The sequence below is a fragment of the Xenopus laevis genome, chromosome 9_10S (genome assembly GCF_017654675.1).
Source record: "Xenopus laevis strain J_2021 chromosome 9_10S, Xenopus_laevis_v10.1, whole genome shotgun sequence".
NCBI classification, from domain to species: domain Eukaryota; kingdom Metazoa; phylum Chordata; class Amphibia; order Anura; family Pipidae; genus Xenopus; species Xenopus laevis.
In genome coordinates, this window is record NC_054388.1 from 68,146,665 (window position 1) to 68,166,432 (window position 19,768).

The following is a 19,768-nucleotide window of genomic DNA, read 5'->3' on the forward strand; positions in this document are numbered from 1 at the left end:
CTGTGGAATACACACCAGGAAATACACTGCTTCTGTTTTTGAAAAACTAAAAAGAATTACCAAGGTAAACATAGGGCTATACATGTGTTTATTACAGATTTATGTTATGTATTTATTATGTTATACAGAATATTACAGGTCTCATAATTCATATGCCTAATGTTATAATGTAATTTCCTGTGTGTGTGTATGATGTAAGGCAGTGCTGTTCAACTTCTATGCTACCAAGAGCCAGAATTTTTCTGGTCTACATGGTGGAGGGCCAATAATGGAAGCCAGTGTTAGCCACTCCCTGTTTTAGACCACACCCATGTTACCACAAAACCATGTCAAATGGTTGGTGCTTAATACAGGGATATCACTCATATGTGAAAAAAGTACAACATACCCTTAAATCCATATACCTCCTCCTCCCCTGTGGATAACACAGTACCCCACCCCAGCACATGTTTAAACACCTTAGGGGCCCCTAAAAATGATTCAATTTCAAATGCTAACAAACCCCCAGAACAAATACCAGCTTATGTTTCACAGGCAGAGTAGGGCACACACATGAAGCATAGGGAAGGCAGAGTATGGAGGACACTGGCAGAGTATAGAACACAAAGACAGAGTATGGCAGGCCCAAGGACAATAGGGCAGGCAGAGTTTGGCACACCCAAGAAGAATAGGGCAGGCAGATTAGACACACACAGGGAGCATAGCAGAACAGAGCAGGAGACAGGGAAACCCATCAGGACCACTCTAAAATGTACTACATACAGTGACACATTGCTGGTGACCCATTAGCATTTTAAATAAGGTGTGAATGGGTGAACAATGTGGGCAGTTTGAGTCCGGAACGGAGTAGTGAACAGTACAGGGCTTTAGGGTGTGAACAATAGAGGTGTCACAGGTGTGAACAATGCAGGGGGGTTACACGTGTGAACAATGCAGGGGGGTTACACGTGTGAACAATACAGGGATTACAGTCTGAATTTGAGGTTTAAACAATGCAGGGCCCAGTTAATCTCTGTAGTGATACCTATTAAATTTTACACATGATAAGCAGACACAACAGGGAGACTTTCATGTGGAGGGCCACACAAGAGGGTGGGGCAGTTGGACAGCCCTGATGTAAGGGATTGCTATTGGTTCTGGGTCACTTCCTGATCTATACTTTTCCTGTTTCTGTGATAATGTGTGTGAGTTTTCTCTCTCTGAAGCTGCATGTTCTTGCATTAAACTGTATAGCAGATCTGTTATGCATTTCTTCTAAATAAAAGTTATAAGCAGCAATTTGTAAAGGACAAAACATCTACAAGAACGACGTCTATCGCATAGTGCAGTGACAAGAGCTGTTCACTTAGAACTTGTTTCAGACCAGACAACGGAGAACTTTTTCTTAGCCTTTAGGAGATTTATTGCCAGAAGGGGGTTATGCAAGGTTGTATATTCTGACAATGCAAAGACCTTTAAGAGATCCGATTTTTCTCTCCAAGAACTATGGAAACCCTTAACACTACTTTCTTAAAGGAGTTCTTCATTAAGAAAGAAATTACTTAGAAGTACATTGTTGAGAGAGGTGCTTGGTGGGGAGGATTCTGGGGAAAACTTGTTCGATCTGTGAAGTCTTGCTTTAAGAACATTTTGGAAAAGGCAATGTTATGCTTTGAAGAGCTTACCACAATTCTAACTGAAGTAGAGACTGTTCTAAACGCTAGCGATGGTCAGGGTCGCCAGCAATTAACATCAAGACATTTTCTCACTGGGCAGCGACTTACAACATTGCAGCAATGTAAGGTGCCTACAGTGTGTCACAACTATTCCACTCAACAGGCATTGTCAAGGAGGTTGAAACACTGCTAAGTGCTTGTAACTAAATTCTGGAACAGGTGGCATAAGGAATATTTGCTGGTTTTGAGATCAGCTCACTACACCAAGGGAGGAGGATGTATATGTTTATTCAAAGTTGGAGATCTGGTGTTGGTTAAGGAAGACAAGATGCCAAGAGAAATGTGGTGGACTTGAATAATTGACACAGTTTTTTCAGGAAGAGACAATCACATTCACTCATGTTCCTTGAGATTACCATCAGGGACTATGCTGAGACAACCAATACAATTACTGTACCTTCTGGAGATCTAAATTGATGAACTTCTGATGAGAGTTCATGGGGCCAGAGGATGTTGAATCTTTATTACAGATTTATGTTAAGTTATAAGCAGCAAAGGATTACACCACTCTGTGCCAGAATATGATGCAAGGAAATCTTATACTGCAGGTCCTCTAACCCTGAATGTAGAGTGTTGTACTGAATAATTCCAACTCCCCGACAGTGTCTGGTGGCAGAGGAAATGGAAAGAAGAGATACCCCTCTCTTCTGTGAGACATATGCAAATTATCCAATCATTGACAGTAGGGGGTGAGCAGAGATCCAGTGCTCAGGGAAGCACCAAACTTTAATAGAGGGACATTCACAGGAGCACATCAACAATATCATTGCAGGCAATTAGGGAATGGCAATGTGCATCCCTTTTATGTCTAGCAGACTACATAGTTAACTATATACATGCACAGTTTGCATGTGGGTTTTCTGTCATATCATATGTTCATAACAATGAAATACAGTAGTATCCATCTTTAGTCAGCCTCAATAAAAATGCCATTTAGGTTCTGAAAATCCTTTCAAGTACAGGAAAACTTGGATTAAAAGAGAACCCTCTCTATTATAAACTGCAGTAGAATTTCACAAACAGTAATATTTTTTGACTTACAGTTGTTTGAATATTTAATTATGTATTTGTGCGTGTTCCTCAACCCAACAATTTTTCCAGCTGCAACCCATGTTGTGAAATGCTAACTGGCTATTGTTGGGTTATCTGTTGCAGGACAAAATGTTGGGTTGAGGAAGCACACAAATACATCTTTAGATTTCATAATCAAAACTATTTGTATAAACTAAGTAAAGAACACACAATACAATACGGATGAATGTTTATTTCCCAACAGTTCCCTTTTAATTAATAGCTATGTTGAAACAAGCACACAACTCTGCCATTTATATTAGCTACATCATACTTGAAAGCTGAAACCTTTTGAAGGCTGGTAAGTGTAAAAATCCAAATATGAGTATATATCTAAATGAGATTCACAAACTTCCCCTTTTAATACAAATACTTCTCAGATACTGTATGTGTCAATTTGCTGGAAATACCATGACAAACGTCACGAACTTTTAAAACATAATTTTACCTGTTTTGCAACTTCTCGTAAGCAGGCCACCCCCCGCTCAAAGTTTGGAAACACCACAGAGCCGTATTTCTGATATTCTGGAACTGGCCGGATCTTAATTGTAACTTCTGTGACCACCCCAAGTGTCCCTTTAAGAAAAAATACAACAGGCATGAAAAAAACAAGTTTGGTTTCATCACATTCATTACTAGAATGAATTATTTAATCCTGGAAAAAATGGCAAGTTTGCACGCCAACTAGTAATCGTTTCTGCATATTTAGCACAATGATATGATCAGATCTTAACAGGCAAAACAGAGAAACTGATCTATCATTTAATATACAACGTCATCACTTGCTCAAGGAATGTGCAGGCTTGTTCTTAACTCTTAGGCTCATGGCAAAAAGCGTGGTAGCAGAGAAACACATTTCATTGCCCATTCTGACTGGTGTTAACTTGAATAGCAATAGCCTGTTACCAACTAAAACTAATCTACCTGTCGAGGCTGGTGCCAAGGGCAGGTATTTCCATATCACACTTATCCATTGGCAGGGTTTGCATTAACCTTAAACAAACAGCAACCAACCAGTCAAATGCATGTTGCCAAATTGACAGAGGTATCGGCTATGATGAATGTGTTCATTTATCAAGACATTTTTGATAATCAATAGATCTTAAAATAGATTATGGGATTTCCTAGTTTAATCTATAATGAATCAGGTCCACAGTGGTGCAAATCCTTAACACATATTGGAATCACACAAATACTGTTGACACATACCAACCTATATGTGGGTAATTTTTAAAAGCTACAAAGTGCATCGCTACACTTAGGGGCATATTTATCAAGGGTCGAATTTTGAGTTAAAAAAAACTTGGATATTCTAATTCAAAAAGACCAACCAAAATTAAGTATAAATTAAGTTTTATTTTTGGTCGAATAGGTCAGTTTTCGATCTAATAGGTCCATATTCGACCGAATTCGAATCGTAAAAATCGAAGGAATTATGCATTCGATCGAATTCGATTACAAGCTTTTCCCTCCAAAAAATTAGATTTTCCAAAGTCCACCAATTGACTCCAAATGGGTTCTAGGAGGTCCGCCATAGGCTAAAACAGCAATTCGGCAGGTTTTAGATGGCGAATGGTTGAAGTCAAATTTTTAAAGGGAAAGAACATGATAAATTTCGATATTCGAATGTTTGCATTATTTTCAAATTCAAATCGAATTAGGACTATTCCCTAGTCGAAGTAAACAAAAAATAGCTCGAATTCATACAAAAATTCACCTTGACCTTTGATAAATCTGCCCCTTAATGCTTTCTAAATCTATAGGTATTTATCATTTTGCTTTAGTTCTCAAAATATCTGTCAACATGGTATAGTCTTCCCCTGCTAAGCAAAGCTGGAAATCATAGGATTTCTGCTACAAAAACATGCAATCACTTTGCGGTTATTTACTAAAGTCCGGATTTTCATGTCGAAATTTTAAAGGGGAAAACAACATTTTTTTTTGTAGAAAAAAATTACTTTTTTTTTTTTTTTTTTTAGAGATTTATTATACCCCCTGGCTGCTAAAAGTCCGAATCTGAAAAATACTCCCTTTTACAATTGGAAGATATCATGATCTGCACTGGGTTTCGACAATAATCCAAAAAATTTTTGGTTCTCGGGCAATAATCTGAAAAAATCATCTGTTTCAAATTCTTTCACGATTTCATCAAGATTTTATAAAGTCTTTTCCCCGCACCAAATTTTTCAAATTATTTTATTGATAAATATGGTAAAATTGTGGGTGGAAGTTTGGTCGAAGTTGTTTTAATAAAATAATGAGAACATTTCAGGTTTTAGTAAATTAACCTCCTTAATCTTCTATCCACATATGGCACTATCTGTGTTTGTAATGGTAAATCTAACTTCCCCCCATCAAGTTCAAAATGAATAGGGAACATAAGTGGCTTCTCATAAAATTGATTCATGTTTACATGACTGTAATAGGGAAATTACATTCTAAAAGCAACTGGTGCAGGGCTTTGGTGAGCAGTTCCATGTTCCCTGTAAAGAACTGCCCAACATACCAGCTATAGAAATAAAGGATACATATTCTATCTATATATCTGACGAAGAGTATAAAACACTGATGAATGGGATAGGTTTGTGGAACTACTTCTGTCATTTTTGCAGTCTGGGCAAAATACCCATGAATAGTCTGCTTTGGAAAACTTCTCACGTGCTATATTGCTGTCCAACATTTACAATCCTCCGAAGGATTGTTCTGGTCCTCTTTCAGCCCAAGGCCAAATTCATTTGATTGATTGATCGATCGTCTATCTATCTTTAGAGCAATCTATTTTTCAAACTTCTATTCCCAGAGGCTAGAGCAACTCCCTTAAAGGAGAATTAACCCTAAAAATTAACATGGCTAAAAATGCCATTTTTTTTATAATGAAATTATTGCACTAGCCTAAAGTTTCAGATTCGCAATAGCAGCAATGATCCAGGACTTGTCACAGGGGGTCACCATCTTGGAAAGTGTCTGCGACACTCACATGCTCAGTGGGCTCTGACCAGCTGTTGAGAATCATCATGAAATCATCAAGTAGAAAATGAGGTTGGTCTGTAATATAAGCTGATGCTACAAGGCTGATTATTAAATTCTCATGCTAGTTGTAGCAGTTTCTGTGCTTCCAATGTAGTAATTATATGTATTAATTACTTATCAGCCTTATATTGTGGCATTTATATTCTATGTGTACTGTATATTGTGAGTGTGTCCCTAAGCTCAGTAAGTGACAGCAGCACAGAGCATGTGCAGTGAATCAGCACAAAAGAAGATGGGAAGCTACTGGGGCATCTTTGGAGACACAGATCTTTACTGCTAAAGGGCTGTGGTTGCCTTGGTCTGTCACAGAAACCCAAAACATAATGTAAAACATTTCTAGCCTACTTCTTTAGTTTAGTTCTCCTTTAATTGCTCCTTGCAGCACAAGAATAGCAGTACTGTTTCTTTAAGAGCAGAGAAGCTGAAGGTTTTAAAGAGTATGGCAATATTATTAAATGTTACCTGCAAGGTCAATGAGTTATAAATGTCACTGTAACTGTAGGCAGGATTTAAAGTGCTGTGAACATCCTAACTATGCCGAAAGATATACAACTTATGTTATTGTATTATACAGCAATATAACTGTCAGCTACACACATTAAACTCTGCAACCTAAAAAAAAAAAATGAACAAAAAACTAAAAATTTAAATAAAATAAAAACTGAGTTTTATTAAAACAGGCAACTGCATTTTTGATAAGTAAATCAAATTTAGTGATGGCTTCTCTTTGGCAAGAAATCATTATCCTTCGCAGATACAGAAGGCCATACATTATAAGTAAAATCTTTCCCCCATATGCCCAAAATTGTGCTAATCCATTTGTTTGGCCCTAGATTACAACAATGATATAGTCCTTGATATTAGAAGTTACCTCGGAGTTCCATGACCTGTATAAAAACACTCGGCCTTAGGCCTCGTGTTTTTATATGGTCATGAAACTCCTCAGTAACTTATAATATCCTTATATTTTACAAGAGGGGGTACTTTATTCACTATATAATATAAAAGTCACCGAGGAGTTCCATGACAAAAATTACATCATAAAACTCTGTTTATAACTGATGACATCACAAAGAGCAGTTTATAAGGATTATACTTAACACGATATTCATGGCTTTTGTGTATTATACAGCATATAACATGCTTATTCTGCATTACAAAAGCAAATGTTTACCTTCGGATCCCATTATAAAATGGTGAACATCAGGCCCTGTAGACATCCTTGGGCCCTGGCAGCTTTTTTCAATAATACCTTTAGGAGTTACCATTTTTATGTGAACAACCTGCAAAACAGAATTTTAAATAGTGACTACATAATCATCTACTAATCTAAACAACATGCTCAGATAGATAGAACAAGTGTGTGTAAACAGAATGTATTCTGGAAATATGGACTAATGTGCTGATGTGGAAACACCAATGTATGATATACAGCACTTAACGGGTTTATTGAACGCATTTTCATAATTCAGTCAACTCCCATTTTTATGGTTTCCCAGATTCTATGGTTTTTTTTATAGTCTCTTCGTATTTTTTATTGTCCCTTATGCATTTCAATGGGAGCACTCGAGCATTTCCAAGATTTTAGATGTTTTTGCTTCACCTTTTTTGTTTAACACCATATTCAAAAAAAAAACCCTTATTTCATGTACCCTATTTTATGGTGTTTCTTTTTTGACCTGCCCCACCCAAGAAATATAAAATTGGCATTTGACTGTATAAGATATGATCTACACTTCAAGACACAACATACAATGTTAGGCAGTGCTAAGTCCTCAGGACCCACTCATGATCACAGAAACACAGATGGCTCAGTAAGTTGATTGACTTTCTGACTGGTACACCTGATTCTGTAGCAGGAAAATACCAGAAATATGCACTAAACTGGTTGGTCCCAAGCACTGGTTTGTAAACCTATGGCTTTGCATATGGAAAGCATATACCTTAAAAAAGCATAGAGCCACAGAATAGTATCATGTAATATTAGTAACTAGTGGAATGAAGTCTAAAGCAATGCAACTCTGCACTACTGCAGTAACAGTAGCCAGTCAGGAATTGTTCCCAGTACCCTGAATGAATTAGACCCAACAAATCTACAAGTAACCGCTATGGGATATTTTAGAATTACTAACCACATTCAATCTTTGCCCAAATGAACCTCAGTTTTATTTCCAAACCATTGCTCATGGAGATGAATGTACACAAATACACACTAGAATCAGTTCAACAAGGAGCCAATTTAACTACCAATAAACCTCTAGACTGTGGTGGGGAAACAAAAGCACCTAGAAGCTACAATATAACCAAGAACTTTAAAGGAACAGTAACACCAAAAAGTGAAAGTCTTATAAAGTAATAAAAATATAATGTACAGTTGTGATGCACAGGTAAAATTGGTGTGTTTGCTTCAAAAACGTTACAATAGTTTATATAAACATGCTGCTGTGTAGCCATGGGGGCAGCCATCCAAGGCTGAAAAAGTAGAAAAGGCACATTATACACAGTAGATAACAGATAAGCCCTGTAGTATACAATGGGATTATTCAGAACTTATCTGTTATCTACTGTGTATCCTGTGCTTGAATGTCTGCCCCCATGGCTACACAACAGCTTGTTTATATAAACTATAGTTGTGTTTCTGAAGCAAACATACCAGTTTTACCAATGCAGGAAAACAGTATATTATATTGTCATTCCTTTAAAACACTTTCTTTTTTTTGTATTACTGTTCCGGGGAAGGTTACTGTAGAAATGAAAAGTTGAAGTTACACTAAACCACACCACTAACTGGTAATCTAAAATTTAGTAATATCTTGGCAATCACAACTTAAGGATATATAAAGTCGTACACACAGATCTGTGTTCAGACAATACGCCAACTAAACTCACTTTAAAATACAAATGTCTTGTGGTACTTTCTCCTTGCTGCATAAATCCAATGCATTGCATCTTATCCCTTCCTAAAATGTGACTGTTCTGGGAATTTCTGAAAATAAATGATCCACCTACTCATTCCATGTGCATTTCTGTTTATGGCTATATTGATATGCATTGCACCTAGTAATACATAATAATGATATTAATAGATAATATAATTTTCAAACAAGCAACAGTTCAGGGTCACACAAAATAAAGATAAAAAGGCAGAAAGGAGAAAATAAGGAAAACATTTAATTTAAACAGCAAATATATTTGCTCCTTTACAATCCTATCTTAGTGCCCTCAATCATCGCTGCCAATTATAAAACATTCTTTCCCCAGAGAATAAATAATTGATTGTTCATTTTTAACAGTCCCTAAATGAGTGCTCCCTCCAAAACCTTCAAATACAAGGGCCCTAAATTATCCTTACATTTATCAATGCCTAGCTACACACTATTAAAAGATGGTGACGAAAAGACAGCAATTTGAAGAGTTCCTTGCCTCCATGAAGGATGCGAGAAACCGAATATGTCAGCCAATTGTTAGGAAAATTGATCACTTCTATTATAAAAAACATTACACATAACAACTGCCAATAGCAAAACAATGGCGTTTGGGCAGTAGGTTTTGCATAAAACATAGTATGGAGGAGTAAATAAATAAATATATATCTATATATATCTATATCTATATATATATATATATATCTATATATATATATATATATATATATATATATATATATATATATATAAACACACACACACACACACAGTATGGATTTGTAATCAACCTCAATTATTAATTAACTCAAATCGCATGTATTTATAAACCAATTAGGCACAAGTTGTTTTATGTCTTGGAAAAAAGCCAACAGAACCAGGGACAAACAATCTGCAAAAAATGGTTACGCATGTCGGGAACAACACCCTGGTACTCAATTAATCATGTTGGTTTTAAAACACCTGTGATGAATAAGTTAGGTCTTTATTTATAAAAAGATACAATTTAGAAGGCACACACCCTATGTTAATTGTGGGGTGTTCATCCCATGGAGACCGCCCAAATATAGCCTCCTTGAACATAGATCAAATATAAAGTATAAGGATTGCACGTCCAATTATAAAAAGGCAAAAACCAAAAAGGCCTTTTTTTACTCTTTTTCTGTAATTTAGGACTTTGCCCCTGATGAAGACCACTTATGTGGTTGAAACGCGTTGGGCCACTATTGAGCCAAACCTAATATGTAAGTGTGTTTTTTTGATTAAATAAATTTTCGCCTTTTTATAATTGGGTGTGCAATCCTTATACTTTATAGGTGTTTATTTATGCCATTATTCATATGATGCGATTTCCCTGTACTTGATCATAGAGGAGCATTTTTTTTAATTTAGCCCAATCATAATTGGTGCAGGATATATCTAATCACAAGCTGTGAAATGCCTTCATGTGAGAAATTCCCTATATATAGTGTTAGCCTTTGAATTGAATTGAAGTAACAAAATCAATAGGAAAGTGGATTAAGTTAGGAATAATGTACAATGTTTATTCATTTACACTGAGTTTTCACCATGTACATCTGAATCACTGGTGGTACAAATACCACAAGTAGCAAGAAGATCCAGAGTTTTGACATGCAGTATGCCCGCTACTATAAAAATTTGACCAAATTATTAAATGCCATTAATGTACAGCTTGCCGAAAATCTTCTTGTGCCATACCGACAGTAGAAAAAAAAAAGCTAAATCTGAAAACATTTTTAAATGTTTATTTAACTCTTCAAAAGACAGATGGTTGTAGTTTCTTAACCCATACCGGTAATCTCATCTTAAATTCCATATGGAAGCAGTGAGAAAACTGTTTTTAAATTATTTTAAGAGCTCATATCTTTTCACCAAAGGGAACATGTTATATATTTCATACTGAACCAGAAACTATGAGGACAGCCTTAAAAAATAAATCCAACCTAAGCGATTTTTGTAGCTATATTTGGTGACCCATCCTTTATAGCCAAGGTGCTAGAAACATGAAAAATTATAGAACATATCACAAGGCCCTTAGAGATCAACTTAACCGTGCAGGTATTGCTCTCGTCTAATCTAGCTGGATTCATTGCACGCCCTTGTGCCCCTAGCTCCTGCTATCACTGCTTGGAAACAGTCCTGTGTAAAAACAGGGAACAGCTAATACATCCAAGTCAGCATTTCAAGTATATAAGTGCACGCTGACTTTAATTTAAAATAAAATATTGTATTCTTGGAAGTACATGGCTATTGCATCCGAATATAAAAAAAATAACATACTACATAATCATCCTTATTGCATTATTGTCATGTCAGTATACTAAACCAATAAGCAAAGAAAAATGGTCAGAAGAGAGGAAAGGAATAGTTAATGAAGTCCTTAAATGTATCTTAAGATTTTCTAATGCTAAGTCAAAGTAACATGACAAGTTTCAGTGGTAACGATGCTCATAAGCTATTCAGCACAGGGGAGTATCACCCCACACAGATAATCATTACAAGGTAATGTAATAAAAGGCACTAAGTTTGCCCAGGAGCAGTAAGCCATAGCAACCAATCAGTAAGTAGGATTTACTGGTCACCTGTTTAAAAGCGAACTTCTTATTGGTTGCTAGGTGTTACTGCTCCTGGGCAAACTTAGTGCCTTTTATGACATATGTGGGTTTGTGAGCAATGCCCCTCAACTTCTATTCTTCAGAGATAAGAGTGTTACATGAAGCCAATTAAGTTGCATTTAAGAAAGTTGTCCTTCTATGGCAACACATGAACAACTGCTGAATAGTGATGGCTGAAAATGTGCGAAACACATTGAAGTCAAAGGGTATCAAAATAGTTTTGACGCAAGCGTCAATTTTTTATACGCATGACTATTTTGTCCAAATGCATTAAAGGGGAAGGAAACCTAGTTGGCGGAAAAACCCTCCCGTGTGTTGCCCACCCTCCCTCCTCCCCCCTGGCCTATCCGTCCCACTGGGCAAATGCCCCTAACTTGTTACTTACCCTTCTGCGCAGGTCCAGTCCAGGGAGTTCACAGACGACATCTTCTTCCACGCGATCTTCTTCCTGCTTTGACCGGCGCATGCGCAGTAGAAGCATTTCGCTGGTACGATCTACTGCGCATTCGCCAAAACGCCATTCAAAGCAGGAAGAAGATCGCATGGAAGAAGATGTCGTCTGTGAACTCCCTGGACTGGACCTGCGCAGAAGGGTAAGTAACAAGTTAGGGGCATTTGCCCAGCGGGACGGGTAGGCCAGGGTGGAGGAGGGAGGGTGGGCAACACACGGGAGGGGGGAAGGTTTTTGTGCCAACTAGGTTTCCTTCCCCTTTAAGGTAAATTTTTTTGTTGCGCCAGATTTTTTGCAGCAGTTTTGCGAATTTATTTACTGGCGGCTGAAATTCGCAGCGAATTCGTGCCTGCCAAATTTATTCACCCATCACTACTGCTGAACGATTGTGCTGAATAGTCAAAATCTCGTTGGCATTCCTAGATCTAAAAATCAGCCACTGCTCCCATAACAACCATTTCAAATGGTTCTCATTCAAACGCAAAGGGAAGTTTAGTTCAAAGTAAAAGTAAACTCTCCTATTTTAGGAAACGTTGTTTCCACCTAAAAATACAAACGTTATATTTTTCTATAATTTTAAAATTGGTAAATAAAAATTGTCTTAATACCTTAACATTAGACTGAATTAGTCTCTTATATTTGCATGTAAATACAGGTATTTTGAATATATAACCTGATACAGAATCTCAATGTAAGAAAAACAATTATACATGGGAAAAGACATAAGAAGGATGTTACCAGATCCTCAATGTTTCCATAAATGTTCTTTTTCATGCCCGATGCTCTTGTGGCCACCCAGCCTCCTAATGTGCTGAATTCCATGGAGTCTGGCTCATGGCCTGTGCAGTAACCACTCTCCCCAAGCTAGAACGTCAAGAGAAATATGGATTTATAAGAAAATTGTAAATGTCTTTTAGATTCACTGATTGAAATCGGTCTGTTTTTTTTTTTTTTTTTTTTTTTTTTAAGAGATAAGGAAAGAATTATAAAAGAAAAAATTAAAAGAGGTCTTCCTTTTATTGGCAATGCCATAAACCACAAGCAACTATGGTATTGTAACCTTTGAAAAAGTCTGACTCCTGGCAAGAAGTGGTAATGCAACTAAAAGCAAATAAAGTAATCAATACATCATTTGCATAGCAGCAACTCCCTAAATTGACCTAAAAATGAACCTCCCAAACCCCCAATTGGCAATAAATATGTTTTTTCATTTATAGGAAGACCACATAACCTTGATGAAATTATTTAATAAGTACTGTCACGCAGTCTGTACATGAGCTTCCATAACATTATAGAGGGACTATAGCCCCTGGGTTTATATCTTTTCCTACAGAGCGATCATTGCATTTCTGACACCTTCATTTCCTTTAAAGTAATAAATGATGGTGTCACACTTCTGCAGCACATTATAACACTGCTCGTTTCATACATGTGTATGCTATTCCTTAAAGGAAATATATGATAAGGGTTTTAATGTTAGTATGATTAAACATTATACAAACTTATTGCTCATTCTGCTGTTGGGTCTTTGCTAATGATGCTCTACTTTTAAAGGCCCCATTATTAAAGCTTTAATTTTTTTTTTTTACTTGACCATAGAAGTGTAAAAGTCCATAAACACACACTCATCATACATATGGGGAACAGATTATAGCTAAAAATACTGCTTGCTTCATCTAAATTTTTCCAATAAATAAAGCTCTTAATCTCTCGTTCCCTTCCCTCTAATGTGATATGCAGCAGGCCTTTAGAAAATTTGAGCAAATTGCCTGCACTTAATTCTCTAAAGGAGTGATGTGTTTTAATGTAGAGCCATCTGGTTGGGCTTCCTGTATGCAACAGCTTCATCCATTAACGATTCAGATCATGCATTCCTCTACATTAAATAGTCACTTGTTCCTCATTTTTCTATATTAGCTTGCCATTGCCATCTGTACAGCACCTGAGTTGGAATAGATACCCTTAAAGTGCATGCAAACCAAGCAGCCCTGCTGTAATCATTTGCCAAGCTCAGCAGTCTCGCATCAAATGCTCTGGGCTCAGCCATCTGTGGATTTTGGTGTTTATTGCATACAGGGCTATCAATCAAAAGGTGATGCATTTTGGTTAACCATGAATTCCAGTTCTGGTAAGATGGCATGAAACCAAGTAAATAGAGCAAATGTCAACTTGTTATACAAGATATATGCTCAGAGTCAAATGTTAATGACATTTTATATCCTATCCATAAATTATGGAAATTTAAACCCAATCTCTGCACATAGCCTATAAGTGCAACACACAAAGGGGCAAATTCACTAAGGCGCGAAGCGCCGAACGCTAGCGTTAATTCGCTAGCATTTGGCATTTTCGCTACTGCGCAAATTCACTAACGAACGCTGGCGTAGTTTCGCTAGTGTTACTTCGCAACCTTACGCCAGGCGAATCTTCGCTAGCGACGAAACTACGCAAATTCACTAACTTGCGCAGTGTAGTGAACGCTACCTTTTACGCTAGACTTCCTTCGCCACCTCAGACCTGGCGAAGCGCAATAGAGTAGATAGGGATTGTTTAAAAAAAAGTCAACATTTTTTCTAAGTCCCAAAAAACGCTGGCGTGTTTTCTACATGATGGCTGATAGGCTGAAAAAGATCGAAAATTTTTTGGGGCTCCCCTTCCTCCCCCCTACATTTCCTGACTCATGGTAACTTACCTAGACAGTGGGCACATGTGTAGGGCAAAATAAAATTTTTATTTGCAGATTTGAAGGTTTTATAGGCATTTGTAGTGCAGATACGTGTTCCTCCATTGAAATTTGAATTTCGCGCCGTATGCAAATTAGCCTTCGCTAGCGCAACTTCGCTTTATATAGCGAAACAACGCTAGCGCAACTCCGCAACTTTACGCTACCCCTGTGCGCAACTTCGGATTTTAGTGAATTTGCGAAGCGCTGGCGAAACTACGCCTGGCGAAGTGCGGCGAAGTTGAGCCTGGCGCAACTTCGCATCTTAGTGAATTTGCCCCAAAGCCCTGCTCTTATCCCCTGGTCAAGGCAGGCTTCCATGCACCAAAGGGCAATGTACCAAAGAAGGAGCAACAAGCACATTGGTGCAAATAGTTAATATAGAGGAGTGCATGTATGAAAGTTTTTTTTGTTTTTTTTTAATAAGATAATTGTGAATTAATTTTTGCACCCAGTTCTGCAACAGCTCACTGTAAATTGTTGATTGCTGGATAGGCAGATAGAATTTAGCTGTGTTTAAAAGTACTTTTACGTCTTTGGTCCATATATCCAGTTTCAAACAAACAATGGCTACAAAAGACATTTATATAAATGCAACTTAAGAAAATAAATGCCGATTATTATATTTTCTCACTCAATACACAATCTGAAGTAGATTTGATGAACCGTGGATGCAGGGTCTGGCCAGTGCATCTAGGTCAATGACATCATATGGCCAGCAAACTGGAAAATGAGGTTCAATGTTGATAAATGCAAGGTTATGCACTTTGGAAAAAATAATATAAATGCAAGTTATAGACTAAATAGCAGTGTATTGGGAGTTTCCTTAACTGAGATGGATCTAGGGGGTTTTGTGCATAACAAGTGGTCTAATTCTGGGCAGTGCATTCTGTGGCCGCTAAAGCAAATAAAGTACTGTCTTGCATAAAAAAGGGCATAAAAACAAGGGATGAAAACATAATTTTGCCTCTTTATAGGTCCCTGGTGAGGCCTCATCTGGAATATGCAGTGCAGTATTGGGCTCCAGTGGAGATATAAATGAGCTCAAGAGAGTGCAGAGACGGGCAACTAAACTGGTTAGCGGGATGGAAGATTTAAATTATGATGGTAGAATATCATGGTTGGGGTTGTTTTCTCTGGAAAAAAAGACGCTTGAGAGGGGACATGATTACATTTTACAAGTACATCAGGGGACATTATAGACAAATAGCAGGACCCTTTTTACCCATAAAGTGGATCACCGCACCAGAGGCAACCCCTTTAGACTAGAAGAAAATAACTTTGCATAGGTGGTTCTTCACAGTGAGGACAATGAGGTTGTGGAATACAGTGCTGGATGATGTTGTGATGGCCAATTCTGTTTAAGGAGAACTAAGCCCTTAATTAAATAAACCCCTACCCCCATACCCTACATAGACCCCTCCCTGCTCCCCCAGCCTAGCTGTTACCCCTGGTAAATGCTCCTAGCTCTTTACATACCCCTCAGTGCAGATTCAGGGCATTAGAGTTCACGGGGGCCATCTTCTTCTCTTTGGTAATCTTCGGGAAGAGAGCAGCATATCAGCGCATGTGCAGTTAGAGCAATCGTTCCGATTCTGCACCGAAGGGTAAGTAAAGAGTTAGGAGCATTTACAAGGGGTAAAAGCTAGGCTGGGGGAGCAGGGAAGGGGGTCTATGTAGGGTAGGGGGGTAGGGGTTTTTAATTAAGGGTTTAGTTCTCCTTTAATACCATTAAGACTGGCTTGGATGATTTATTGAATAATAATATCCAAGGCTATTGTGATACTAAAATCTATAGTTAGTATATGAGTATATATAGTTTATGAGTGTATGGAGGGGTCAGTGTGTGTTTGTGTGTGTATGGATGCTGGGTTTCATTTGGAGGGGTTGAACTTGATGGACAGTCTTTTTTCAACCAAATCTAACTATGTAACTATCACTTGGGAGTAGACAACAATATGCACTTCTTTTGCAAAAGAGCAATACACTGCCAAAGTGATCCATTACAAGGGGCATGCTGTAACCTATTACAATATAAGGATATTATATTAGAAGTCACTAAAGAATTCCTGGAATATTAAGGGCTTAGGCCTGAAGCTGAGTAATTTTATGTAGGTCATGTGACTGTGAGGTGACTTCTAATATCTTTACAAATTACAGCAGGAGGTCCATTATCCACTATAATGTATGTTACTATATTGAGAAGCATTATTAAAATATACTGTTGCACCCAGCTGTGCAATCATCTCAACACTGTCTCCCACTGTGTAACTATCCTGAGGCAAACCCCATCCTCTTCAAATCTCATATCCTGCAGTAAGCTCTTGCTGCTGCCATTGCTTCACCCAAAATGCTCTGCTTCCAGATTGCATACACATAACCCTAATATAGTGGCCTTTTGTTTAGCTGTCTGGCATCCAAAAGTGTAGAATAAAATCGGGTTGAACCGTGCATGGGTGGCTTAGAGCTGCTATCACTTTCTTAGACTTCCCAGAGCATTGGGTTATTTACTGAACATCAATAATTGGGACTATTCTAATGCAGCTGATTTAGCCCCAAGACACACATGCACTGGTTTAGTCTCTTAAAGGGAGTGTTAACCTAAAAATATTATTTTACTTAATAAAAGAAACTTTAATTCTACATTAAACATTTTCAGTTTATTTTTTTAATATAGTCGGTACTGAAATGTGTCTTTCCCTCTCTATCCTGTAACCTGACAAACAATGTAGCAGAAACAATTTTGCAGAAGCCAATTGACAGCCCTGTGGCCTTTCAAGGCTGACATATTCTACACTGTATAAAAGACACGACCAGCAGCGCAGAAAAAGACCGTAAAATACTTTCCACTGCAATTACATTTGCGAATAACTTGTAATAAACATAAATTGGAAAGTAGCTTAAAGTGATACCTCCTTTCCTAATTTATTTTGGGGGGGGTGTTATATGTCCTTGAAAATTAATAGAAAGACAGTTTTCATCCACATCCAAAAACTGAATATAGTTGTACAAGATATTCATGTATTTTTGTTCTTGAAGCACAGATCCCATATAAAAATAGTTAGACAAAGGAAAAATAATGGGGCATAAATTCATAACAGTTTTCTACATTTTACTTGTGCTGAATTTCCACTGTTGAATAAAAACAGATTTGAAAGCCTGATTAATTAATTTCTTCATCCATTAACCATAAAATTCAGGAATGGAATGTATTAATGGTGCATGCACAGGTGTAAAACATTTATAGGGAAAAACTATATCTTTCGGGCGTGTTCTATTTATATAGCTCCCTTTACAAAAATAATAGGGGGGGGTGTGTATGTGTGTGTGTATAAAGGTTTATGCTCAATATTTCAGGGCGTTTTAACCCTTTGGCATGTACTTATTTTTATACTTATTGTTAAGACCCAGAGAGAATACAATAAAATGCTAATATAATCTTAGGATATGAGCCTTTGGAGAATGCAGATTTTGTGAGTTGTTCAAATGAACGTCCTTGTGGCCAATTACATATAAATATAATTGGTGATTAAAATTTAGACTCTCTCGTTATGAACAGAATGCTGTGCCATTTTATTGGTTAATGGCGATAAATATAAATGAATAACAACACAGTTGATTGAAAATGAATTGTATATATTTTATTTGAAAAGAATGTGAATGCTAAATGCATTTAGAATCCCCCAACTGTCTCATAAGAGTGCCCTGTGATTTAATAAAGGAAGCCTGAAGCTTGGGTCCCAACTCTAAAAACGCTGCAACGTCAGTTACCTCAAGAGTGTGATATCTCTAGCCCAATACTGGGGTACTAAACCTACAGCCCTCTAGCTTCAACTTCCAAAGTGCTCACTGACTTGGCTGGTCAAAGCTGGCTGAGGATGCTGGGAGCTGTAGATAAACAATAGAAGGCAGAAAACAGACATTCCTGGTCATATGAACATAAAGGCCTATGGATGCCTGTCCTCTTGCTTAGGTCTAAGGCTCAGTGTAAGGCAGGCATTTCAACAAATTAATTCCTATATAGCCCACACATGGTACACATAATTCTTCCATAGTTGTGCATAACATCCTCTATGGGATTTATAATAATATGTACCACTTGGGGTTTAAAGAAGTGAACACAACGTATAAGGAGGTTTTCATTTCAGTTCCATTAGATAGTAATAAATGGATGAAGAAGAGCAGATTGTAGACACAGAACACCAACATATCTTATGTACCTGTCTCTCCAGATCCTGACCGGTTATTCCTGCTTGTATGTGAGCTGTTAAATTCTTTTCATCAATCCACAGAATTCTGCTCTGTTGGGGAAAAACAAATAGTAACAAATATTTCATTTAACAGATTTATGCAGAAAAATGCATTAGCTGAAAGGAAATAAGCCCCTTGTTTCTGTGGAACTGTCTCAAAATAATCATTCCAAAACAGCAATTAAAAATTATAACAGACCGGAATGGTAAAATCAATAGTCTACTCTAGTCTACCAACAGGATCCATGGATCCACTTAAAAAAAATCAGCCCAGGTAACTGTTTGTGGAGAGTTGCCATTTTTTTTGCTCTCCCAAGTCATTCTGCTCCAATTATAAGAGAGTGAATTTGCAGTTTAAAAAACTGGAAAAGTTCTGTACTGCACATGGTTTTGCCCAAGCTCCACTGAGGATGCACGGAAGACTAGAAAAGATGGCGGTGTGGCACAGAAAACATAGGACATCAGCAATGTCCCTTACTTCACACCAGCATATTCCTTGAATAAAGTGCATGTGAAATTTAAATCATGCAAAACAAAACATTTATTCTTGTTGCCCCATAATTTCTACCCCATCTGGGTACAAATGCTGTACAGGCAGCACTTTATTAATATGACACAATATCATTCATAATGTTTGAGAGGGGAAAGGGTTTTCATTCAATATTCCGTGAAGGATTATAAGAACACTATTCCCTTAAACCTTTTTTCATGTGCAAATAAAGTCTGTTTTCATTTTCTTAGGTGAAGTTGATTGCTTACATCTGGACAGTAAAGAATGTAAGACCCTTGATAGAGCAGCCAAAATACTAGCAATGTGGGGTTTAATAATCACATGAGACAATTAGTACTTCATTTTTGAAGAAGAGCAGTTCAGCACCAAGGATTTGCTTGCATGCACAGGTTTAGATGACCTCCAAATAACAAGCCCAACAACTATAAACTCTAAAAGGGTATAAAATGGAATAACTA

General features: G+C 37.3%; 1 protein-coding gene across 1 annotated transcript in view; it reads right to left on the minus strand.

Annotated features, from left to right (window-relative positions):
- The window catches only part of agps.S (alkylglycerone phosphate synthase S homeolog), a 141,516-nt gene that overhangs the window by 69,468 nt on the left and 52,280 nt on the right, over positions 1 to 19,768 (minus strand). Inside the window, exons 8-11 of the mRNA XM_041578918.1 lie at positions 18,770 to 18,850; positions 12,566 to 12,691; positions 6,991 to 7,099; positions 3,235 to 3,362 (exon numbers count right to left, since the gene is read on the minus strand). Coding sequence (XP_041434852.1) covers positions 3,235 to 3,362; positions 6,991 to 7,099; positions 12,566 to 12,691; positions 18,770 to 18,850 — 444 coding nt within the window. The remainder of the gene's footprint in view (positions 1 to 3,234; positions 3,363 to 6,990; positions 7,100 to 12,565; positions 12,692 to 18,769; positions 18,851 to 19,768) is intronic.